Consider the following 27,418-nt stretch of genomic DNA (forward strand, 5'->3'; position numbering starts at 1 on the left):
TTGTACACAACAAATATCTGTTCCTTATTTCAGAAGAGTAGAATTCATTGAGTTGTTTTTGTTTTTCCCTAGAAAGTACATTATTAAGTAACTGGGTGAAATTTCTATTATCTTAACAGCTCTGAAGAAGAGAACTATCTTATTTAGGAAGGAGAGGAATAGGATGAACTTTTTGGGCTTGGAAGGTGAGACCCCACAGGCAGGGATCACTGAGAATAAGAAGTGACCAAGGAAAGCTCAACAGCTCTAATGGAAAACTGATGAGGAGTTTGGGATTTGAGGATAAAAGAAAAAAGATAGAAAGAGAAGAGCAGAAGACTGAGGGTTTTTAGAGTTGGCTGAAGAACTTTTCAGAACAGGAACACAGCATGAACTTTTTAAAGCCATTTCCCTTGCTCCTTGCAAATAGTTTGGACTCCCCAACTATCCTTAAAGTCTTCTTAGCAAAACCAACAAAAGCAAAACAAACACGTGGGACTACATCAAACTAGAAAAGCTTCTGCCCAGCAAAGGAAACTGTCAACAAAATGAAAAGACAAGCTGCGGAATGGGAGAAAATATTTGCAAATCATTTATCTAATAAGGGGTTAATAGCCAAAATATATGAAGAACTCATACAACTCAATGGCAAAAAGATGAATAATCCAATTACAAATGGACAGAGGATCTGAATAGACATTATTCCAAAGAAGACATAGAGATATACAACAGGTACATGACACGATGCTCAACATGACTAATCATCAAGGAAATGATCATCAAAAACACAATGAGATATCACTTCATACCAGTTAGAATAGCCATCCTCAAACAGACAAGAAATAACAAGTGCTGGCGAAGATGTAGAGAAAAGAGAACTCTTACGCACTGTAAATTGGTGCAGCCACTATGGAAACCCATATGCAGGTTCCTCAAAAAATTAAAAATAAAACTACCATATGATCCAGCAATTCTACCTCTGGATATATATCCAAAGGAAACAAAATCACTATCTCGAAGAGATATATGCACTCCCATGTTCATTACGGCATTACTGACAATAGCCAAGACATGGAAACAACCTAAGTGCCCATCAATGGATGAAGGGATAAAGAAAATGTAAATACACACACGTGCACACACACACACACCACGGAGTATTATTCAGCCACAGAAAAAGAAGGAAACCCTACCATTTGCGAGAACACGGATGGACCTTGAGGGAATTATGCTAAGTGAAATAAGTCAGACAGAGAAAGACAAATACTAAATGATCTCACTTATATGTGGAATCTTAAAAAACCCAACCCATAGAAACAGAGAACAGATTGGTGGTTGCCAGAGTCATCACTATGGGGGTCAGGTAGGGGAGCGGGCAAAATAGGTGAAGGTAGTCAAAAGTTAAAGCTCTGGGGAGGTAAAGTAAAAAAAAAAAAAAAAAAAAATATTTTAAAGCATTCTGTGTAGTTGCAAATGCTCGGTTCACCTGGGTTGTTTGAAGAAATTAAGGAAAAAGACTGAACCTCACATTATCTAGATGGATGTGTGTAGAACAAAGATAGAGAGCCCTTAACTAAACTGGGTCATTGTGTGGAAGCAGAAGCTCACAGGCAGAGTGAGAGTAAGAACATAAACCGTGGAAGAGTTTGCATTATACTTCCACCAGCGAGCAACAGGGGAGCTGGTCCCCCTAAGTGGGGCTTAAGGGTCAAGAAGACCTCATCTGACACCTGGGTATATGAAAGCAAAGGTTAACCAAAGAGTTACAAAAAAAAAAAAGGAGAAGAAGAATCCAAAGAAGCAGCTGCAAAGTAATTGCATCCTGGAAGTTGCCCTGATCCTTTTCAGTTAGATTTGTGAAGAAAGATTCAGTGAGAGGTAACCCCTTCAGGACAGTGTGGGGTGGGGGCCTTAAGACAGAAGACTGTAGGGCGGAGAGCAGATGTCAGGGCCCCCGGGATTTCAGGGCTCTGGGGAGCTTTGCTCTCTGCCAGATTACAACACAGCACCAGCAAGGGTGAGTTAATGCTCCAGCACCCCCATCTATGTCCACCTGTCTGTGAGACATACGAGGTCATACGATTTGGACCAAAGATCATTGGAAAACAGAAACACCAAATGGGAAGCCGAGGGATCCGGCAGCCACCCCTCTTCTGCACGAGCACATTCGTGTGGCCATATGGCCTGTGCACATGTGAAGCATAAGTGGGAGCCGGCAGGAGCCCCCTCCCCTCCCAGCCATTCTGAAAGAGAGCCCAGCAAATTAAAGCAACACTCAGTGACTAACAGAAATGTGAACAGCAGGTGTGTTGAGGTCCTGGGATTCTGGATTATGTTTTCCCCTTTTCTCTGCATGCCAGTTTTGGGGGAAGTAACATGGGTATTTTTATACCCAAACGCAAAAAATATATATATAATAAAATTGTGATTGTGTTACAAAAGCGAAAAAAGAAGACTCATCAAAATGATCATTTTTCATTCTTCGACAGGTGTAGTAATGAGTTAGTTTTGCTCCATCCACCGCGATCACTCAAAGGAATGGTACGCACGGGTAATAATAAATCTTCCTACTTGGAGAAACCATTAATCTTCCCTATAACAGGCCAGGTCCATAAGCCTATTGACACAGAGCCTTCTTCCTCTTCTAAAAACAGGGCTAATCATACCTAGAACGTGGAGAAGATACTCTTCCTAATGCAGCTTTCGGTTCTTTTGAAAACCAAACATGTAGGGCACTAACAGGAAAAATATTACCAGAGGGTATTTAATCTGGAGATTCTGTTAATTTTTGGTGGCAGTTTCATTTGAGTTCTGTGACTCAAAACCACTACTTAACAATTTTGTAGCGCAAAATAATTTGGGCTTTCTTGTCACGTATTTTCTGTTATCTTCTTACACAACCCTTTCCACAAACCTAAGTTTCTCTACTATATATTTTGGCATCATGCATTTATGATATTTATTCTACTTATATCAATGCTATTTTTATTTCTCATTCTTCTTCCCTAGATTGAGAGACCCATGAGGGCAACAATATTTATTCTGTTCACCACTATTTTCTTTATTCCTATTACCAAGGGCAGTTGTTGAATAAATGATTTGATATAAACCAAAAGAAAGAAAACTTTCTGGGTTGTTATTTTATCTGACTTTAAATGAAGGCTTTATTAAATCTCCTTCACCAAGTAAATCTTTTTATGATGCCTCACCCAGCTTTTCACCTTCCTGTGGGTGCAAGAGATTTAAAGGACCCATTTCACACTTCCTGAGAGCCTGCAAATATTAACTTCATTTAACAACAAACAATATAGAACATGTCAAAGAGCTGACACAAAAGGCGTACATTCAAAATAATTATCACCAATTTCTATGCTTGGGTGCATGAAACTGGTGATGTCAAATCTCAATGGAAATAAAATATCTAAATTGGTGGTTTGGAAATCTGTTTTCATCAGTCCCCTTGGAAAGCTGAATGCTAAGGAAATTCCTTTCTCCCAGAAAAGCACAGGTATGGTATACACTGAATTTAAACATATAATTTTAAGGATTTATAGACACACACCCCTCAAGGGCAATGTTTTTCAAAGTATGGATTGTGACCCATAAGTGGACCATGACATCAATTTAGTGGGTCATGTCCAACTTGTAAGGAAAATGAAGAAAAGAAAGAATGGAAGGATTGAAAATGAAAGGAAGAAGAGAAAAGGGAAGGGAAGAGAGAAAAGAGGTCATGGAAAGTAAAGCATTATTTCCTGACACTTTTTTTTTTTTTTTTTTACTTATAGGGTATGTGTGTATGTGTATGTATTTTGGGTCAAAATGTAAAATGCAGTTTTTGCAGCACATTAACATAGAATAATGAAGAAAAGAATACTCTCAGGGTTCGTGGACCTCTGATCCAAATGATAAAGGATGAAATTGCCATCTTACTTAGTTGCCAATATGTTTAAAGACTCTTGCTCTCATGTGAGTTTTAACCAGAACAGGGACATGTGCCAAGACAGAGGTGTGAAACAGTATGCCGAGTCTGAGGTACTCCAAGAAATTAAGCTCGGTGGGCACAGGGTACCAGGACCACAGTGGGGCCCTTGCAACTAGAGGATGCCCAACTTCATGCCACAAACCAAAGGCCACCAACTCAATGATGCAGGAACCAGGTGGGTGATGTAAGTGAATGAAGCCCACCTGGGAAGGTGGGATCTGTGACTACCTGGAGAGGGTACACCTCATCTAAGGGACACAGCTGTCCCTCTGTCCAGCCCTGGGGGTGGGGGAAAATGCAGGAGTCAGGGAGTCAGGTTTCTAGTTTTCAAAGATAAGCCTGAAATCTTGAGATCTTATGTGAATTTTTTTTATTTTTTAATATACATAAGTAAAGCCCAAAGAAAATTGTTTTTAAACATGGTGCAGCCTAACACAATGAGTCAAATAAAACATATCTGTGGGCTAGATACAGTTTTCAGCCTTAGGCTGAGGAAGAATATATGATTTGTTTTATGATTGAGGAGGATCTATGGAGAATGGACTGAGGTGGGAGGGAGAAGAGAGACCAGATAGGAGGCTACAGAAATCATCCAAATGGGAAATAATAGTGGCCTAACTAAAGGTTGTTGGAGGAGGGGGAAGACACAGGAAATATGCAAGAGACGGGACTGACAGGGCCTGGCTGAAAGGGAGGAAAGAGTCTAGGATGACTCTGTTCTCTGGTTTGTGTGGCCAAGCAGACAGAGGCTCCATTCGCCAAGACTGGACATACAGCAGGAGGACCAGGTGAGGATATCAGGGTGGGAAACAGCTGAGTGTGTGGTGACTCGAGAGCATCTAACTGGAAGTGTCCATAAGAGAAAGGAACACTGCTGGAGTACAGCAGAAACTGCTAAAGACGCATCACTGTGAGTCACCTACACCCAGATATTGTGAAGCTAGAAGACAAGGCAAAGACAGAATTGGGGCACACCCACATTTAAGGGATGAACAGATGAAGAAGCTGCTAAAAAGTCATCCATTGGAAAGGTAGACTGGATGGCCGGAAGCAGGTTAGAAGGCTCAAGGAGAGTCGTGGGCATTTGGAAGAGCCATTTGGGAAAATGGAAAATGGCACTGGTGAGGAACCATGAAGGGATTGCCAGTGCTATTGAAAACCCTGTAGAGATGAGCACTGGTGAACCAGCTGACACAGGGATGCTGGAAACAGGACTCATAAGGGCACCAAAATACCAGGTGTATTGCTATATATTCAGCAGCCTGTGGGTAGAAGTAGACAGTGAATGGCTGGACCATCCCAAGGCTGAAGGTATGCAGGTTGAGAAAAACAAGAGGGTTGAGCCATGCATGGGGCTTGGGCTGGATGGAGAGGGAAAAAGTAGCATGACAGGGGAGATGGATTAAGATGAAAATCTCAGAGAAGGACTTGAAACCTCAGAGAGGCCAAAAGTAGGCAAAGTGAGCACCAGAATGATAACGGGTTGTGGACAGAGTGGAATGCTAGAGTGTGAGAGCTCAGAGGGGACGCAAGCTCTTAAAGTGGTCCAGGGTGTGGCCACTGGGGAAGGGTGGCTGAACTGAAGGGAAAATAAAGATGGCTCCAATTAAGAAGGCAAGAAGCTTCGAAGCTGGGGGAGAACAGGGTGAGTTATCCACTTGGCTCATGATGTTGCTTACTCTTAGCATGGAAAGATTTTGAGCAGTGTCAAATCTTCAATAATGAGAAGAAGCCAGGTGCCTGTAAAGTCAGGCGACAGCAATGAGAAAGGGGAGGCAGAAATTTCAATGGAAGAGGAGGGTTTGCATGAGGGTAAAAGTGTGAAGGCAGCAGGGAGAAGCAGAAAAATTCAAAACAGCTTCCCACCCACATTCCAGGAGTGCCAGAGAATAAGCAAACTCATTGCAGAACCCGGAAGGCCATGCGCGTCTTCCCTGTCTCTTCCTCCCCTTCCATTTACAATCCATTTCCCCCCTTTTTCCTTCCCAGTGATGCACAGGGACACAGCTCCAGCCACGGTATAGTGGACAAGGACACAGAACCCTCGGGCTCCGGGTCTGACTCAGTCATTAACCAGCTGAGTGACCTCGAGCAAGCCATTTCATCCCTGTGCGCCTGAAGTTACTCATCTAGAAAACAGGGTTTGTGATATTTACTCTCTTCACCCCTGGTTGGCTGTTAGAAAAATATGAGAGTCAAAGCTAGAAAATGTTTTAAAGGGCAATTTTATTCCTTAATCCTATTTAGCGTAAAGCCAGAGATGGATGGCCAAATCCTAAAATGAAAACTTCAATATTACTGTTTACTTAATGTGTCCAAATGATTCCTCTCTGAGCCTCAATATCGTATCTGTAAAATGAGAGAGCTGGATTAAATGACTGTCTACCCAGCATAGATTTTGTTTTGTTGTTTCGTTGGTTTGCTTGGTTGAGGACTTCCCCCTGTGCTCCAAAGCCTGGTGGCGTCTCTTTGACCCGGATTCCCCCAGCCTCAGCCTACCATATTATAGATGACTGTGCCCTAACACCTAACGGCCCCTACAGAAAATTGGCACCAGCAAATGGTTGGTGCATGGTCAGTGCTGATGGTCACTTCTATGTAGTTGGCAGCTACCCTGAGAAATGGGTTGGACCAGAGCAGCGGTGAGTCTTCAGGTCAAGGCAAGCACAGCACCTCGCACACAGTAGATACTCAATAATTACTGCTGAACAGATGAATGCTATAAGAAATCGATTGAAAATTTTAAGCTGAGTATACAGATGCAAGAAATCTCAACATCCATTCAGATCTAGTTCTTGGGTATAAATTTATATGAATTCCATAAAAGGTAGCTGCAAACCAAAATATTATTTTCAATATTGCCAGTGTAAGAACGGCAGTGGTCACTGAGGGCAGGGAAAATGACAAATCCCCAAGACAAATTCACAACTCACTAAGCTCAAAGAGCACATTCAGAACCATATCCCATGGCATCTAAATTTTATTTAGATGAGGCCACAGTGTGACTCAGGCCCGTGTGTTTTTCAAAGGGCTGAAACAAAACCAAAAGCACAATTGATTCACTCTGTCTGTGTGAGTTTTGGAGAATCCCATAAAATGTTTAAGAATTCTTGCCAGGATGCTTGAATTTCAAGCACTATGGTGTCAAAACACAACCTATTCAATTCTCATTACTCCCAATAATACGAGCATGGACATAAATATCATTTAGTGTGTACCTGAAATCTCAAATGAGGAGACACAAACGTGGATATCCTCACGGCCACAGCCAGGCTCTTCCCCTTTTGTGGCCAGGTCGTACTATGGAAAGGGCGACTGGGAAAGGCCTCTAGGAAGCAGACAATATGTGCCTGTTAGGTAACACTGCTTTAGCTCCTCCTCAGGCCTGGGTTGTGGCTGGGCAGATGCGGAGCAGGTACAGTCAGCAGGAGCACTTAGCATAGCAGTGGACTGAGCACAGGCCTTGGGTTCTGCAACAGATCCAACATCACTATGCTGAATGATCCTGGGCAAGTGACATCGCCTCTCTAAGCCATACTTCCCCATCTGTAAAATGGGAACAGTTATAGCCGCGTCTCACAGAGTGGCTATGAAGTTTAAATGCCGTGATAAGCACATCAGGCACCCAGCACAGTGTCAGGAACATGGTAAGTATTGACAGAATCAGTGGAAACCATTACTTTCACTGTAATGTGAAAGTAACATGATGCAGAGTTGTTCAGTGAACATAGTCTACAGTTTCAGGCAATTCAGCTAGGAACAGTTTGAAAATAATTTTATGCCACAATTTCCACTGTGAGTTGTGGTAAGAATATATTTCAGAAGCAAAATGCCAACTTCACTTTCAAAGATTCTATTGCTGGTACGTGATTTTCTAAGACCTGCTCTAGTATAAATCAACAATTCAGAAGTTCCCAGAGGACTTCTAGTACCATCTTAGAGGCTGAGCACAGACATTCACCCATCGCTGCCCTTTCAGACAGGTCCTTATCATTGGGGACCCACCAGTCCATTCCGATTGTAACCTAGAGTAAAGTAGGTGCTGAATTTGACAGCCCAGTCCATGAGGAATAAAAATGAGATAAATTATTTTAACATTTATTCTCTGTACAATTTACTTTGCATCTGGATGCTTTACCTTTCATATCCGGTTAGTATTTTTATGCAATCATGTCCCTGTGTACCTTTTCCTTAAAAGCACTATTGGTACCACTTTGGAAACCTCACCTAGCACTGGCCTTACTTAGCTCATTATGTATGTTCAGTACATATATGGTTGGTTGATTTCTACATATTTGCAAGTGTCATTGACTCTTAAAGATGTGCTGTACCTGGAAAGGCCAGAAACTAATAAGACTTTCAAAATTATTGTTGAAATATATGACATTATGTCAAAATAGTAGAAATTATTTTTCTATTAATACTAAATTCAGAACAGATTATTAAGCATCCTGCTTAATGATGGCTTGAGATAAGCAACTAACTAGTGAAGACTCAAAACCCAGTCTCCTATCAGCACGAGGGGAGGGGCTGGCCTTATGATGAGCCAAAAAACTGAGCCCACAAGCAGATGAGCCGTAACAAAAAGGAACAGGAGTGCCACCGCCTGTGACCAAAACATGGCCACGTCCTCCTTCCTTCTTCATCTTTGTCATTCTGAATTCACAAAACTGAGAGGGTGTAATCTGGAGCCACTTCAAAAGTTTAGGAGATTTTAAAAAGTAGTAATAAGACCAAGGTGGGCACAGGTGACTCAGAAGAGAGCTCATCTCTCAGCACGCAAAGCCAAAATAAACCCTGGGGTCGAGGAGAACAGATGGCCAGTGGGCCACGGACAGAGCCAGGGGGATTCAAAATGATGACCCTCTGGATGGCATTCCACCATGGGGGATGGCTATTTGTAGGAGGTGATGCCCATTTCACCAGATGGCCAGCTCGCCACCTGGAGTCTCAACCACCAGGTAAGCTTGGTAACTTGTGAGAATTTTATCTCACCTCAACAGAAAAAGCTAACAGAAGATTAAAACTACATCTTCTGAAACCCTTGGGCTTAATGAGAATAGAATCCTGAAAAGGTAAAGACATTTGAATTCTGTTCCAGCAGTTCTTCGTTAGCTTCATGACAATAAGCCAAAAAATTTAGAACAGAGAAGAAACATATTCTCGTCCTCCCCCCACACCCCCAAAAAAATCTTAGGATGTTATAAACACTAACTGGAGCTGAAGGAGCAGAAAATTCCTAAAAGAAGAGATAAATAGGAGATATAATTGATTATTAAATCTTTAACTCAGACTATAGATGAAACATAAAAATTGCCCATGATATGTCAACTAGAAACCTGAATCTAAAGATTTGGAAACCATGATGGCTTATGGTTACAATTATATCTGTAAAAGGCCCACACAAAAAAGGATGAAAGAAAAGCCACCAATCCTAAAAATGGTTGTGTTAGATTGGTGAAATTAGGGGGGTTTTCTCTTCTAACTTGGCTACGAATAAAGAAGAGTAAGCGATAACACAACTGCAGCAGTTGTAGGGCACTATCCATGGCAAAAAACTAGTGGTGTGGTTGTTTGTTTGCTTGAGGATTTGTTTGTTTGTTTTTATCTCTATCACCTCACAGTGTCATAGTGAGGACTACATACAACTCTTGATCTAGTGACTAACATAATAGTAGCTGTTCATAAATGTTAGCCCTCTTATTTAGAAGTCAACGTATCCACAAATTAAGACAAATCTCTGATAAAACATAAAAGAAGAATCTTGTAAAATTCTCCTCTTGCTATATCCCCAGGGAAATTAAAAGAATAAACTAATTGTGCTGTTTGTATAGGTAATGACACTGACCTTCCAACAGTAGGACACTTGGAACTCCATGTCTAAGGAGAGATGTATACTGTCAACACTCCCTCACTCTATCTCCTCATGGCCCACACCACCCTTCATGAGAGCTGGCCAGGGTTAGTGACAGTCACATCAGGAGGAAAAATGGGGGACATCAGCAGAATTGAGTAATACACTGAAGCCAAGACTCCAGTCCCCTTCCCAGATGTGCAAGAGAAAAGAGCCAAGTAGATGGGCCTTGAGATCTGTGAAGGGGTCTGATACGCTGGCAGAGGGAGTAGTCACCAGACGGTCTTGGCTTTTAGCATAATTACATGATTTGAGGAGGGCTTTACGATCATAAATAAAAGCCTCCAATCAAGATTAATAGTGTGTATTCAACTAAAAGACGTCTAACAGGCCACCATGTGGACTTCGCATCTCTAGGTTTGTCAGGTAGAGGAAATGAGAACATCAAATGAGAAGGAAGTGCTAACATCTGAAACAAGGTAAAATTATACCTTTCAGTGCCACACAACAAAACCAATGCCTCCCCCAAATAATCAGGTCTGACAGCTTAAAATTGGTGAAAGCATTAATTGTATGGCACAAGTGACACCTTACAGGCAAAAGAAATTGCAATATTTCAGAAAGCATCTCTGTGTGCCTAGTAGATTGCACACTAGGGACGACATACCTCAAGCTATTTTAGGCTGTGTGTGCTAAATCTAACTTCCTCCCTCTCTTTTTTGAAATCTTATTCCCTTTTACATAATTATAAACCTAATTGGTTGGCCTATTAAGCCTAAACTTCAAACCTTGAATGCATCCTGCACTTACTCTGTCAGCTGCCTTGTATCTAGTCCATAGATGGATAGGATCGTGTCACACTGAGCCAACTGTGCCCATCTCTTCCCAACTCCACTGTCACACTGGTAGCTTGAAATCAGCCATGGTGGGAGTGTTCATACCATGGAAATTGTCCAACACTATAAATCAGGCCTCCTGTCACCGCTGTTGTCCACAGAGCCAGCTTACCAGCACATGAACCTGTGTGTTACCGCTGGGAGGGAGGACACAAATTTGGGGGTGCTTGCTCTATCCACACCATCTCATTTAAAACTGCCCTCTACAAAAGGCCATGGCTGAAGGGAGGGTCAACCTAGGAAGTCATTTTTATACCACATGCCCCTTCTCCTCTGGCTTCTGCTAATCAGATGAGGGATACCCTCATTCCATTGGCCAGACTATGGCAGCCTGATTTTCCCTCCAGGGAAATGCAGAACTGGAACAGAGAGAGAACTGGATGGTGGGCATTTAAACTGAGTAATCTTGCCAACTCTGGCTGCAGTGAGCACCACCGCAAGCAAAAGCCCATGTAAAGTTTAGTTATGGGGGAACCAAGAAGGTACAGGTAAGCAGAGAAAGCCAGTCTGCAGGAAAAGGTGGAAGGACGGACCCAGCCTGCAGGAAGAGAGAGAGGCAAGAGGCCACCAGGTCAGTCCATGAGACACAAAGCCAGCAACCCCAGCCTCTTACTATTGAAGCAGGTTGAGGGCTATGGAATCAAACTGCTTGGGTTCAAATCCCACCTCTGACACTTACCTTTGTGACACTAGATGGTTAAATTACTCTGTACCTCAGTTTCCCCATCTGAAACATGAGGATCATAAAAGAACCTACTTCACAGCATTGTTGTGAAAATCAAATGAGCTGACACAGGTAGTAAATGCTCAAAAATGTTAGCTATGATTTCTATCAATTAATTATAGTGTCCACATGGCCCAGTTTTCATTCCTATAATGAATATGTCACATGAGATTCCCCTGTGGCTTGAGGCCCTGTACTTGAGCTAGTTTTAGTTGAGTATGTAGGTAATCTGTCCCCTGAATCACAGAATAATGTAAAAATCCCTGGACCATTGTGTGACCTTTAGCAAATTACTTCCTCAACTCTCTCTTAGGAATGAATTGAGGTTCAAATAAAAAAGAGAGAAAACTTAAACAATTGTGAGGTGCTATACCAAACTCCAGGGACTAGTATCCTTGTAGGGAAAAGTAAATATATTAGCCATAAGAATGGAAAAACATTTGTTTAAAATGTCATTTTTATTGCTGGACTAGAGAGAAGAAATTCTCCATCCCACCGAAAAAAATGTTTAGCTTCTGTCGGGTTCACCGGGTTGATTTGTGTGTTCACCTGCAGTATTAATATAACAGGAAACTGCCAAAGACAGCTCCATGGTGATGATTTTTAATACACTTCCATCCAGTTTAATTATATTCAGAATAATGCTCATAATCCAGATGCTCCTATTCTTTTCAAAACAAAGACTCATTATTTGATAATGAAATCTGTAGGTTTAGAGATATTTTTGCTCGGCTCTTTTTGACAAAGCCTTATAAGCTGCACTATTAATTTCAACACATTTTCTTCTCAGACTTCATAGCTTTCAGGCTCCCTTGGTTTACTCTTGATGTTTGGCAAATAGAATGGCAGAGGAGCAGGATTCATTAGCAAGGATAGAGATAGAGGTAGGTCTCCGAGTACTGGTTTCCTGCTGGCACTTAATCCCATGTTTCACATCAAACGAGTGAAGTTAGAAATATTTGAGACCTTCCTATTTACTGGTACTGCATAAATACCAAAGCCATTTTGTGTTTTTGATGTCAGGCTATTTCAAGCTAAGAATAGATTTAACATATATAAATCAAATACCCCTCTCGTGGTTAGGATGCATTAGGCAAAGTCTCGCCTAAGTGGACAGATGGCAGGTGCAGCAATGACCTTGGGCTAAATGCTTGAGGCATCTACTTGGCCTTATTTACAACTGCATTAGTTGGTTTATATACAGAGTTGACCCCTGGTCGGTGTTTTAAAGGGTCCGTGATTTTTCTTAAACATCTGTGGGAGTATTCCAGAGAAGGAAGCCAAGGACTAGAGAAAAGAGGAAGAATGTTCTAAGGAGATATTTTAACCCTGTAGGTTTGAATTCGACCTGTGGTGTGTTAAAACTGTTTTATTTTATAGTAAAGATTTTTCTATGTTTCAGGGAGAAGTTCAGATTCTCTTATGACAGAATTTATTTGGCAGAATTTATTTATTTAGCCACCATACAGTGCTAAGTGAAAAAAGCAAGGTACTAAACATTATACCCTTTATCTCTTTTTAAAAAAAAAAACAACTCAGTGAAGATATGTACATAAATATTTATAGGAAAAAAAGTCTGAAAGGACCCATCATACTTGCTTGACAGCACAACTGTAGGAAACAGCAATAGAGCCAACAGGGCCTTTTGCATTTTACTGCATGTATTCTATATTATTTGATTTTAATAAAGTATATATTACTTTTACAATTTCTTAAAAGCCAATGAAGATTAAAGATAAACCAATATTTATCTGGGCTTCAAGTTGGAACCGTGAGAGCAAAATATGGGGAAACTGTTCCCTATTCAGAATGAGAGTCCGTGACTGCGCTTACCATTAACACAGGAAGAGGTAAGAAACGTAGTTATTCTAATCCACCAAAACATCAGCTTAGAGGCCATAACCACAGAGAATGGGGGAAGAAGGGAATATCTTGAGGATTTTATTCACAAATGAAAACACTAAGGCCCTGAAAAGTGAAGTGACTTGATAAATAGCAAACAGCCAGCGGTGACCTGTTTCCTGAATGCATCCAACTCGATTTCCCCTCACCCAGGCCATTCTTCTAGACCTGAACAAAACCTCTGTCCTAACATCTAGGAAGTATCCACTGGCAGTCCTGAGAATGAGGAAATGTACTAGAGGTACCTGATACCTTTTATTTTACTACAGAAACCTTTGCGCAATCTTCAATCTCATCTATAAGACTATAAGCCTAAAGGGGGAAATAATACTAATTTTACACAAACATTTCCATGAAACAGAAGAGAGAACACTTCCCTACAATTTTTTTATACCAGCATTACTATTATTCCAAAACCAGACAAAGCATTTCAGAAAAACAAAGCTATAGCCAAAGATCCTTCATGAACATAAGACCTTAAAAATTCCTAACAAAAAGATTAGAAGATCAGACCCAGCTGGAACATATATCACGATTAAGCTGGAGTTTATCCCAGGAAATACAAGGTTGGTTCAACATTCTAAAATCAACTCATCTTTTTTGTTTTTCCACAGACTGAAAAAGAAAAACCTGTGATGATTTCAAGAGAGAAAACATATGACAAAATTCAATACCCATTCATTCTATAAGCCTGTTGTGGAGATCCAAGATGGCGGAGTAGAAAAACATTGTGCCTGCATCCTTCCCTGAACACATTAAAATTACAACTAAATCACAGAAAAATCAATCTGGAGAACCATCTGAAGTCTAGTTGAACAGAAGTCCTATAACTAAAAATATGAAGAAGAAGCAACGTCAAGATTGGTAGGAGGGGTGGAATGGGCCCCAAACCTCCATGTGATGGTTGAGAATTAGAAGGGATATCTCAGCCACAGAGGTTCCCCCGGAGAAGCAAGGAACCCCATCCCCACACCAGGCTCCCCAGCCCTAGTACTGGTGCTGAGAAATAAGCCCCCTAACATCTAGCTGTGACAAACAGTGGGTATTCAGCCCATCTGGGTAAGATAGAAGGCTGTGGAAAACCCAGACGTCCTCTTATGAATCCACACACAGACTCACTCACTCAGGCACTCACCCTGGGCTCCGGTGGAAGGACAGTGACTTGAGGGTGTTGGAGGCATATGGGGGGCAGATTGAAGGGTGAGACTTTGGTGCAAGAGCTGGAGGACAGTCTCCATTTTCCCTGTGAGGCATCTTGCTCCCGTGCAGCCAACAGGTGGGCACCATCTTTCCTATGTTGAGCCATCCCCCACAGGGCCAAATCTGAATCTGATTGGTCTGGTGAGCACTGCTGGGACCCTGCCCCACCAAACTCCCCAACCCCTGAGGCACTTTCTCCATGAGCAGCCAGGCCCACCCACGTTGCACTCTTTCTTGGAAAACTATCAGAGTCCAGGAGACCCCAGACAGGCAGCAATTGGCCTCGGTGTGTTCTAAGACTTTTGCTTAGTCACTCTAGGCTCAGCACTGGCACCAAACCAGAATTTACATTAACCAGGTGACCACAACTCTTCCCATTCTAGTGAAACTCCCTGAGACCCTGCTTCATCCAACTTGCATACCACACATGGCTCTATTGTTGGTTGAAACTTAAAGGAGCCGACAGGTGGCAGTAGGCCTCAGGGTGTCCTGGCTTTTAGCAGAGCTACCCCAGGCCAATTCTAGTGGCAGATATCCTCAGTTCACAGCATGGCCTCTTCCACACACCTACAGGTTCAGCACAGGCAGCAAACAACTGCAGATCACTTTGTAGCTCCTACCACATAGTCCCCAGCTGGCAGTGGCTGACCTGGGCCTGCACTGGAGCCCCTCCCAAGACACCCCAGAACCAACATACTTGGAGGTTGGTTTCAGACCACAGCAGAGCACCGCCAAATTAGCCTCACAAGCAGCATATACAAAGGGCAGTCTCAACAGGCACCAAAGTCCACTGAGGCGAATAACAGTGGGTTAAGCCCCACGCACAGCAGCCCATAAGCTGTGGACATGGCCAAACCCCAAAGCCAATCAGCCTGAGGGTCAATCCCACCCACTGATTTGCCAATAGCAATCAAGGCTCATATATAACAGGAGAGCACATACATCCCACACAAGGGACACTTCTGGAGCACCCAACGCAGGAGACCATGAAGACTGTGCCACTGGGCCCCACAGGACACCTACTACATAAGACCACCCAGCAAGACTGGGAGACAAAGCAGATCTAACTAATACATAGAAACAAACACAGAGAAGCAACCAAAATGAGAAAACAAACAAATAAAAAAAATACATCCTAAATGAAAGAATAGAAGAAAACTCCAGAAAAAGAACTAAATGAAATGGAGACAAGCAACCTACAGACAGAGTTCAAAACACTGGCTATAAGGATGTTCAAGGAACTTACTGAGAACTTCAACAAAGAGATAGCAAGCATAAAAAAGGATATAGAAACCATTAAAAAAGAAACAGTCAGAAGTGAAGAACACAATAACTGAAATGAAGAATGCACTATAAGGAATCACCAGCACACCCAGATTAATTTTCCAAATTAGCAATTTGGAAACAAGGTAGCAGAAAACACCCAATTAGAACAGCAAGAAATAAAAAGGAATACAAAAAGATGAGGGGGCGGACAGATGGCTCAGTTGGTTAGAGTGTGAGCTCTGGGCAACAGGGCTGCCGGTTCGATTCCCACATGGGCCAGCGAGCTGCACCCTCCGCAGCTGGAGTGAGGTCAATGAGCTGCTGCTCAGCTCCCAGGTGGCCGGATGGCTCACAACCACAAGAGGGGCTCTCAACCACAAGGTTGCCCGTTGGACTCCTTGACTCCTGCAAGGGATGATGAGCTGCCCCGCCCCCTCCCCGCCCTGCAACTAAGATTGAACATGGCACCTTGAGCTGAGCTGCCGCTGAGCTCCCGGATGGCTCAGTTGGTTGGAGCGTGTCCTCTCAACCATAAGGTTGCCAATTCGACTCCCGCAAGGGATAGTGGGCTGCGCTCCCTGCAACTAACAATGGCAACTGGACCTGGATCTGGGCTGCAACCTTCACAATTAAGATTGAAAGGACAACTTGACTTGGAAAAGTCCTGGAAGTACACACTGTTCCCCAATAAAGTCCTGCTCCCCTCCCCCAATAAAATCTTTAAAAAAAAAAAAAAAGATGAGGATAGTTTAAGGGACCTCTGGGATAACATCAAGTGTAACATTTGCGTCATAGGGGTACCAGAAGGAGAAGAGAGAAAGCAAGGTATTGAGAACCTATTTGAAAATATAATAACTGAAAACTTTCCCAACCTGGTGAAGGATATAGACATACAAGGAAGTGCAGAGAGTCCCAAATATGATGAACCCAAACAGGCCCACAAGACACATCGTAATTAAATTGGCAAAGGTTAAAGACAAAGAGAGAATCCTAAAAGCAGCAAAAGAAAGGCAACTAGTAACTTATAAGGGAGCGTCCATAAGATTGTCAGCTGATTTCTCAACAGAAATTTTGCAGGCCAGAAGAGATTGACAGGAAATATTCAACGTGATGAAAAGAAAGGACCTACAACCATGACTACTCTACCCAGAAAGCGTATCATTTAAAATCAAAGGACAGAAAGAGCTTCCCAGACAAGAAAAAACTAGAGTTCATCACCACCAAACCAGTATTACAAGGAATCTGAGAGACTTCTTTAAGACAAAAAAAATAAATAAAATTAAATTCAAAATATGAATAATAAAATGGCAATAGCTACATATCTATCAACAATTACTTTCAATGTAAATGGATTAAATGTTCCAATCAAAAGACATAGAAGGGCTGAATATCCATTCAGGAAACAAAACCCTTACATATCCTGCCTACAAGAGACTCCAGACCGAAAGGCACACACAGACAGAAAGTAAAGGGATAGAAAAAGATGTGCCATGAAAATGGAAACCAAAAAAAGGCTAGGGTAGCAATATTGACACCAGACAAAATAGACTTTAAAACAAAGGCTATAAGAAGAGACGATGAAGGACCCAGTAACGACACTTCAGGGTTTTTATCTGAAGAAACCCAAAGTGCTACTTCGAGTGTGCGTCCATATGTTCATTGCAGCATTGTTTACAATGGCCAAGATGTGAAGGGCAGCCTGGGTGTCCATTGATGGAAAATGGGTAAAGAGGAGGTGTTACATATACACAATGGAATATTGCTCGGCCATGGAAGAGAATAGATTCTCGCCATCTGTGGTGGCATGGATGGACCTAAAGGGTATTGTGCTTAGTGGAGTGTCAGACAGAGAAAGACAGATGCAATATGATTTCACTTATATGTGAAATCTAAAGAACAAAATTAACAAACAGAAATAAACTCATAGATACAGAGAACATTTTGATAGTTGCCAGATGGGAGGGGGGTTGAGCGTGTGGGTATAAAAAGGAGAAAGGATTAAGAAATACAAATTAGTTGTTACAAAGTAATCCTGGGGATGTAAAGCAAAGCATAGGGAATATAGTCAATAATATGGTAATAACCATGCATAGTGCCAGGTGTGTACTAATCAGGGGGATCACTTCTTAAATTATATGTGCGTAAATGTCTAACCACTGTGTTGTACACCTGAAATTAATATAAAATAATATTGAATGTCAACTGTAATTGAAAATGTTTAAAAGGGTGGAAAAGGTGAAGGGGCATAAGAGGTCCAAATTTCCAGGCATAAAACAAATAAGTCATGGGGATGTAATATACAGCATGGGGAATACAGTCAATAATATTGTGATAGCATAGTACGGTGTCAGCTGGTTGCTGGACTTATCATGGTGATCACTTCTTTAGGTATATAAATGTTGAATAACTATTGTGCACCCCTGAAACTAATATAATATTGTATGTTAACTATATTGGTAATAAAAATCTTTTTTAAAAAAGAAAGTTATATTATTTCTTAAAAATACCCATTCATTATAAAAATTCACAGCAAACTAGATGTGCAAGAGAATTTCCTCAATCTAATAGTCTCTACAAGAAAAACAAAAACAAAACTATAACTAACATTATACTTAATAGTGAAAGACTGAATGTTTTGTGTGTTTTTTTTTTAAAGATTTTATTGGGGAAGGGGAACAGGACTTTACTGGGGAACAGTGTGTATTTCCAGGCCTTTTTTCCAAGTCAAGTTGTTGTCCTTTCAGTCTTAGTTGTGGAGGGCGCAGCTCAACTCCAGGTCCAGTTGCTGTTTCTAGTTGCAGGGGGCGCAGCCCACCATCCCTTTCAGGAGTCGTACCGGCAACCCTGTGGTTGAGAGGACACACTCCAACCAACTGAGCCATCGGGGAGCTCAGTGGCAGCTCAGCTCAAGGTGCCGTGTTCAATCTTAGTTGCAGGGGGCGGAACCCACCATCCCTTGTGGGACTGGAGGAATTGAACCGACAACCTTGTGGTTGAGAGCCCACTGGCCCATGTGGGAATCGAACCAGCAGCCTTTGGAGTTAGGAGCATGGAGTTCCAACCGCCTGAGCCACCGGGACAGCCCCAAGACTGAATGTTTTTCCCCAAGAATGAGATGAAGGCAAGGATGTCTTCTCTCCCCATTCTTATCCAACAACATACTCAAAGTTCTAGCCAGTGCAGTAGGGAAGAAAAAGAAATGAAAGGCATACAGATTTGAAATAAAAAAAACAAAACTGTCTATTCATAGATAACATGGTTTTCTATTTAGAAAATCCCAAAGATTCTACAAAAAGCTACTGTTTAGAGATAGTTTGGTTGTCACAAGTGGGGAGGGGTGGAGCTACTGGCATCGAGTGAGCAAAGACCAGGAATGCTGCTAAACATCCTTCAATGCACAGGAAAATCCCCAACGACAAAGAATTATCCAGTCCCAAATGTCAACAGTGCCACGGTTAAGAAACTGAGCTAGAGATATCAAGGCAGTGTTGTATTGGCATAAGAAGAGAAGTATAGATCAGTGGAACAGACTAGAGTCCAGAAATAAACCCACACACATATGGTACCAATTCAATGGAGCAAGAATAGTCTTTTCAGTAAATGATGCTGGAACAATTAATCATTTATATGAAAACATTATCTCAACTCTTACCCTGCACTATATAAAAAAAATTAACATTAAAAGGACCACAGACCTAAAAGTACAAATAAAACTATAAAACTTCTAGAAGAAATCATAGATGTTTGTGGCCTTGGGATAGACAAGTATTTCTATCGTACCTTAAATTTAAAAGTTGATAAATTGGGGGCTGGCCCGGTGGCTCAGACGGTTGGAGCTCCGTGCTCCTAACTCCGAAGGCTGCCAGCTCGATTCCCACATGGGCCAATGGGCTCTCAACCACAAGGTTGCCAGTTCGATTCCTTGACTCCCGCAAGGGATGGTGGGCTGCGCCCCCTGCAACTAGCAATGGCAACTGGACCTGGAGCTGAGCTGTGCCCTCCACAACTAAGATTGAAAGGACAACAACTTGACTTGGAAAAAGTCCTGGAAGTACAAACTGTTCCCCAGTAAAGTCCCGTTCCTCTTCCCCAATAAAATCTTTAAAAAAATAAAAAGTAAAAGTTGATAAACTGAAATTAATCAAAATTTAAAACTTCTGTTCTTTGGAAAACACTGTTAATAAAATGAAAAGACAAACTAAAGACTAGGAGAAAATATCTGCAAAAAGCTTATCTGATGAAGGACTTGTATCCAGAATACATATTTTTTTAAAGCTCAAAATTCAATAATAAGAAAACAAACAATCCAGTTTCCTAAATGGTCAAAAGACTTTAACAAACACTTCAAAGTAGAGCTATAGATAGCAAACAAGAAGATGAAAAGATGTAACAATAACATCATTAGTAATTAGAAAAATGCAAAGTAAAATTACAAGAAGATACTACTAAAAAATTATTGGACTAGCTGAAATTATATATTTTTTTTAAATGACAAAACCAAGTGCCAGTGGGATAAGAGGAGCAACCAGGACTCTCACACATCACTAACGGGAATACAAAACTGAACAGCTGCTTTGAAAAAGAATTTGGTAGTTTTTCAAGGTGAAACACATACGTAACATATGATCCAGCAGTCCCACTCCTCAGTATTTACCCAAGAGAATAAAACCTGCCCATGCAAAGACTTTTATGCCAATAACTGAAAACAACCCAAATATCTATCAGCTGGGGAATGGCTAAGCGAACTGTGCTGCAATGGAATACTACTTTGCAAGCAAAAGGAGAGAACTGGAGATAAATACGTGCAATGACGTGTATGATTCTCAGAGCATTATGCTAAACGAAAGGTGCACAAACTGTTACACACTGCATGATTCCATTCATATGACCCTCGGGGAAAGGCGAAATTATAGGGACAGAGACTAGATCAGTGCTTATCAGGGACTGGGCATGTGGGCGGAACAGACTGACTGCACAGAGGCAGCAGATGGCAGAAGCGCTCTGTGCCTGGATTGTGGTGGTGGACCCATGACTGCACACTTCTGTCAAAACTCATCATTCAGCACACCTAAAAAGGGAGAATTTTACTCTTTATAAGTTATACCTTAATAAACTTGACTTTAAAAAAGAAAGGAAAAACTTGTGGCTCATGGGTGTGTTTTATTTGTAGAGATGACATTTCAAAAATCTGAATTGGTTGGTGACATTTGAAAACAAGATTTTAAATAAAGATCCCACTTTTCTTTCTTTTTATTTTTTGCTTTGTTTTGTTTTCAATTACAGTTGACATTCAGTAGTATTTTACATTAGTTTCAGGTGTACAGCATAGTGGTTAGACAGTTATACAATTTAAAAAGTGATCCCCCCCCAATAAGTCTAATACCCACCTGGCACCATGCATAGTTATTAAAATATTATTCGCACCCTGAGCACCACCACGCACACACACACACACACAGAGGCTGCAGCTGATTGGTGACTGCCTCTTCAGACAAGGCAGGTACTTTCTATCTTGCCACATCCCCCACCTGACTGAATTCACAGAGGTACTTGACCGACCTGCTGCTCTGTGCACTGAGTAAGGGTTTCTTGTCCTGGGCTACAGACTGCTTCAAGGCAGGGAAAGGCCTGACTTGTTCTCCACTAAACCTACATCCAGTATTTAGTGAAGAGTTTGGCCTGGCACATGCCAGGTGCTTCATAAATATTGCCAAACAAATACGACTCCTTTGCTACCTTCCCTCCCGCTAGGGTAACTGACATTTACAATACCCAGATTGCTAAATTGCTCCTTTGCTGTTAAGTCCCAAAGAGTCCCACCCAAGGCAGCCATTCCATGACCTAGAATAATGTGTCCCTCTGTGTGTTTAGAAATCCCCTGTAATATGTTGTCAAGCAACGAAAATGTTTTAAGGTCATTCCAACTATTCATTTTTGTCTAGAGAAGAGTAGAGTTGTTGTTTAGTTAAAAAAAAAAAAGAAAAGAAAAAGAAAAAGAAGAAAGAAAACCACAATATGGGTTTGAAGGTTAATGAAAATGAAAAGGGAAGCATGCACATTCATTTTGAATATTCCCAGATCATATTCTAGTAACTTAAGACCGGAGATATGTAAGCTTCTGCGAGATTCTGTGGTTGTCATCACAATGTCAGCATCTCCAAGTTTCCACAATGACGTTCAGTTTTAAGGAAGATGAGGGGCAGGGAGGAAGTATCTGACTTCTGCTTCTGTTCCCAAAATCTTCTTCACTTTGTGTGTGGGTTGGGGAAGGCAAGGGGGGGCAGGTTTGGGACATCTCGCAAATATCTTTTGAAACATTAATAAATAATATTGAGAGTAAAAAGTCCAAAGGTATTTTTTTGGATTTCTGTACCTGGGGAGAAAAACCCACCAAATCAAACACTCTTGATGTATACCTTCAATGTTAAAAAAATGAGAAAGTACAAACATAATGTAATTATATCCTATCTTAACCCTCTCTTGACCCACCTCCCCTATTACTCTGCTTTCCTTTATAGAAGACTTTAAAAGAGTTGGGTGTTGTTTTGTTTTGTTTTGTTTTGTTTTGTTTTTTACTGTCTCCGATTTCTCTCTTCCTTCCTCTCTTAAACCCATTGCATAAGACTTTTTTCTTACCAAGTCCACCGACCTTGACTTGTTTATTGTCATTGGATACTCAAACTGGGGTCAATGACACATTGGCATCAGCATCACCAGGCTTGTTAGAAATGCAGAACCACAAGCCTTTTCCCAGACCTGCTGAGTTGGGATCTACGTGCGAACAGGACCTTCAAGCGATTTACATGCAGTGTAAAGTTTGGAAAACACTGGGGCTAGTTCCTAAGTCCCATGGTAATGGGAACTTCTTTTCATTCATTATTGTAACCTCAGAAAGCTGAGGCGCTCGAGGTATATTGAATGAATGAATGAATGCATCCATGAACAAACGAACGTACTGTGCACCTATTTCAAATGGGACTCCAAGTTGATGGTGTGTACAAGGTTGGAAAGGGGCAAGACAGACATCTTAGGTCAAAATTATCTCCCCCATAGTTTGTGCTAAGTTAGAGATTTCCTGTTATTAGCAAATCCTTCTTTCAAAATGCAAATATATTCCCCCATATAAAGCAGTCATTCTTTATTTACTACGTATTACTTAAATGAAACAATTATTCTAACATCTAACAGAGTCGGCCAAACTAAGGGAATAGGAGTGAAAGAAGGCTGCAATTTTAATAAGTGCTTCTTCCGTGCTGAGCATTGTAACAGGCAAGAGGGAAAGAAAGATAACGAGCAATTTACAAGTGGGTAGAAGCAGAGAACCCTCCAGAGGGCCTGGAGGGTGGAGCATCCTGTGAGGAGGGGTTGGGGAAGCCCCAGGACAGCCATAGAGTCCAGGGTACTCCTCCCTTTAGCAGGCTGTGCTCTGGACACAAAGAACCCTTTACTTTCTGCCTGAAATGCTACCATCAACCGTGCCAACACCTACTCATCCTGCAAAGCCCCCTTTTCTTCCAGAATTAACTGTTCCCTCATTTTATTAGCTCTGATCATACATATCAGTGTTTAAGGGCACATACCACCCTCTTCATCAGGGGCTTCTACAGACTGCCTTATCCTTATTCACCTCTGTATGCCCTGCCCCAGCACAGCACATGAACACAGTAAATGTTCGGTCAATTTCTGCTATTTTATACAAACAGCTAGAATTCACTGAGCATTTACTACTATGTACCAAGCACTATTTTAAACACTTTTGATGCATTAACTCATTTAATTCACACAACAACCCAATTAGATTGGAGCTATTATTATCCCCATTTTACAGATCAGAGAACTGAGGCCCAAAAGACAAGGTCACATAAAGGAATGAGCACTGTACCTGCACCTATGGGCAGACAGTAAATGTTTACTGACATGAACTGAATGGATGATCTGTAGTTAAAAATATCAGGAAGTCAAATTTGAATTTTACCATTCTGCCTGGAGCCCCAGAGGGCAGAGGAGAATAGAGGGTGTCAGAGTTCGCTGCTATAAAGAACCTTCTTTCCCACACCAATCTCCCACATCCAAAACAGAAGTTACTGCCTGGAAGCAAGGGTTTTGTAGAGATGGAAGTTAGGAGAGGAAGTCTGGGGGAAGACACTCAACACAGAAGCTTTTTCTTAATGTGAGAAAGAGAAGAAACCCCAATTCCTCAGGAATATTAAAGCGAAAGAACTTGGGGTGGAGTGGATGGAGGTGGGCTGGGAACATACTGTAGGGGCTCCAGGACAAGAAGGTCCTAAACAAATGCTACAGCATTTACCAGAAACAAATATATTTTTACCCATCTTTCAACAGAGGCCAATGTCTAGCTTAGCCTTGCTTAGAAAGCAAGGAATAGCAACCATGCAAATGGAAAGCCTACAGCAAACTAGCACTTGTAGCAGGATCTCAACGTCATGGATTTGGCTGCTCATGCATCCGACACAATTCTGCAGAGAGTGGCAGCTCCAAACTGCAGGTAGCCCTCAGGAAAAGTTCAAAACAAGGTTGTTTGCTGAAAGCGAAAGGTCCCTGAAAAGTGGATCCATTCCCCTGCCTCCCTCCTGACACTGCTTCCCAACAAAACCCCTTGGGAAGCCCTGCAATAGGTCCGGAACTAGACGACTCTGCAGGGAAGCTGCCACAAGTGGAAATCAGAGAATACATGCAAGAGGGTAGGAGGCAAAAAAAAAAAAAAAAAAAAAAAAGGGAGCCCAGTGTTTAACTCTTCCACTGAGAGAGAAAGAAGTCATGAAAATTGAATCAACAGCAAACATACAGGAAACCATGGAGCTCAGCGATTGACTCTGAATCCACAGGTGAGCTGGACCATCGGGAATTATTCATCAAGGGTGACAGCACGAAGAGCACCCAAAAAGCACAGAGGACGCAGCAAGCCACTCCCATGAGATGGGAAAAGACAGGACTTTGGGAAACAACATCAACTTTAATGATTTTTGTCATCATGTTAATCAAAGCATTTTTCCTAGTGATCCCCGTGATCGTCATACTCAGAGAAAAAAGAAAAAGGACACCTGGGCAAAATCCAAAAGGTATAGATTGGAAGTCCCCTAAGTCAGGCTCTGGTAGTCTGAGACCCAAGAAGACCCAAGTAAAGTCACAGAGGTTTAGAAGGTCAATATACAGAGGCAGGAAAGGAGATCAGAAGTTCAAAACCGATCAGAGGAAATCATCTGACATCAGCTGAATAGGAACAGGACATACATCCAAATTTCATATATTACAAATGGCTGGACAGTTTTTGGTATCTGCACTCAAATGAACAACATCCAAAAGCTAATATCTCATGAACAGTTTACAAAACTATCAAGGATCTGATTCGTTTTAAATAAACACTCAAAGTGTGTTTCTGAGCCAATGAATACTAAGGTATTCACATGTGTCTGACTCAGGACTTACTTTTAACCATGATACCAAATAAACATCACTGAAAACAGCTAGACACATAAAAATTGAGGGTTAAAATTCTTCAGAGGCTTTTCTCAGGTCTCAGGCACACAGCCAAAGATGACCAAACTTTGTAACCACTACAATCACAATAGAAAATTCCTGGACAGTCAGTCACTTGCACACAAAGACACCTCATGTCAGTGACCCTTTCAGTGAATCAAAGGAAAATGGGCTTTGAATTAAGCTGTTGAAGATAAGAAATGTTTTTAACCTGACACCCTCTTATTTAAAACAGTGTGAGTTCCTTCATAATGAGGGCATTTAATTTGGGGAAAGGGGCACACTGGGGGGAAACAAAGCATCCCTCATTAGTCCTTGCTAAAAACCACAAAACTACAGGATCTTATTAGCTGAAGTAAGAGGTATGTATATTCTTGATAAACGAAATATACCAAGAGCCCAGAATTTCATCACAAATAAAACCCTGCCCTTTACAAGTGCCATAATAATCATTCTTATTTCAAAGACAATTGCTGACTGCACACTGTAAGTTTTGCGGCGCATTAGTAGAATAATTCTCCCCACATAGTTACACAGATGTCTCAAAACCGTCCAAGAATCACCGAAATACATTTCCTGAGGATTCTTGAGAGTCGAAAAAGCCAAGCGTGATTATTTTTAACTAACCTGCATACAGTGGATTATATACTTGATCAGTGCTTGGATCCCTTTGCAAGATGCAAGCAAAGATTTTAGGTACCTCAATCCCAAAAGAAAAGGGGTCTCCTGTCAACACAGAGGGGAAAACGCTATTTGGGAAGCCCACATGGGAACTGCCTAAAACTCTGGCCATTTCATGCAGTTAAAACCCCTTGTGGACACCCAACAGGGAGCCGAAAATATAGTGGACGTCCCCACCCTGAAATGTGTCCTACTAAAACCCATCCCTTATATGGTGCCCTAAACACACCATGTCTTTATCTAAATGAAGCGTGCCTGCGGGACCACTAGGAAAGATCTGCAACTTGTCCAGAAAGAAGATGCAAAAGCACCTTTTCACTTCGCCGCCCCGCGGTGCCTTCCCGGGGGACAGATTTCCAACAGTTCGCCTGCTGTTGCAGCAGCCAAGGGCGGAGGAAATCCTAGCGCGGGTGCTGCAAAGACCTCTCCCTCCACCGCCACCCCGCCAGGTGCCTGCTCCGATGGGCGGCCCCGCTCCTCCAGAAACCTCCGCGAGCGCAAAGCAGCCGCCAAGTGCTTACCCGGGTTGGCCAGGCAGTGCCCAGGCAGGGCCGCCAGCAGCAGGAGTCCCAGTAGCAGCGGCAGCAGCAGGGGCGGCGGCGCTTCCTGGGACGCGGCGGCTCCGGGGTCCCGCACTGGCCCGGAGCCCTTCACGCCCGGACAGCACGCGGCTCCCCCACCGACCCCGCCGAGCCAGCGTGCCCCAGGCCGGCCCCTGCGCCCCCGCGCCGCCAGCCCAGCTTCCCTCCGGCCCTGGGGCTTCGCCTCCTGCCGAGCCATGGGGACGCTTCACACATCCAGGCCGATGCCTCGCTCCGCACAGCGCCGGGGAGCCCAGCCTTCGGTGCCCCGGTCCTCACCGGGCATCTCCGGCCATGGTCCGGGCGCCAGAGGGCGGGGGCGCCGGGCGGCGCGGCTCGCTCGCTCGTCCTGCCGCGCCGGGGCGGGCTCCGGGAGCCGCGGCTTCACCCGCTCAGCGGCCCGGGTCGCATGGAGCCGCGGCGGGAGCTGGCCGGGGTTCCCACGGTGCTGTCACTGCACGCCAGCCCGCCCTTGGGAAGCGACGGTGGGATGGGCGCCGCCCGAGGCCCCCCTCCCCGGGCTGCTGCTGCAGACTGAGGGGGCGAGGCTGCAAGGAGCGGGGGATGGCGACCGACCGCTGGGGGCACTTGGGTCCCTCCCTCCCACCACCAGCTCCGGCCTCTCCGCCCAGCTCTCCTCGTTCGCTGGCTCGTGCCCGCTCGGGATCCGGGTCCGGGTCCGGCTCCCGGGCCGAGAGTGTTACTGCAGCTCAGAGCGGCGCCTCATTGACAAAGAAAGCACGTAGCCACGGGAGCAGGAGAGGGAGGTGAGGCAGGAGCGCGCGCGCGCATCCCCGCGCGGAGCCACCACGCGCCCCCCTCTCCCGCGCGCCCCTGCGACCGCGGGCCAGGGAG

The 27,418-nt window shown here is 43.0% G+C and overlaps 1 protein-coding gene across 1 annotated transcript in view; it reads right to left on the bottom strand.

The window, feature by feature from the left end:
- KIAA1549L (KIAA1549 like) overlaps window positions 1-26,782 on the bottom strand; it is a 256,683-nt gene extending 229,901 nt beyond the window's left edge. The window contains 1 exon segment of the mRNA XM_033119928.1: window positions 26,504-26,782. Within this exon segment, the coding sequence (XP_032975819.1) occupies window positions 26,504-26,762 (259 nt within the window). The 5' untranslated portion in view covers window positions 26,763-26,782.
- Window positions 26,783-27,418: the final 636 nt, after the last annotated feature.

The sequence above is a fragment of the Rhinolophus ferrumequinum genome, chromosome 11, assembly GCF_004115265.2.
Source record: "Rhinolophus ferrumequinum isolate MPI-CBG mRhiFer1 chromosome 11, mRhiFer1_v1.p, whole genome shotgun sequence".
In the NCBI taxonomy this organism is placed as follows: Eukaryota; Metazoa; Chordata; class Mammalia; order Chiroptera; family Rhinolophidae; genus Rhinolophus; species Rhinolophus ferrumequinum.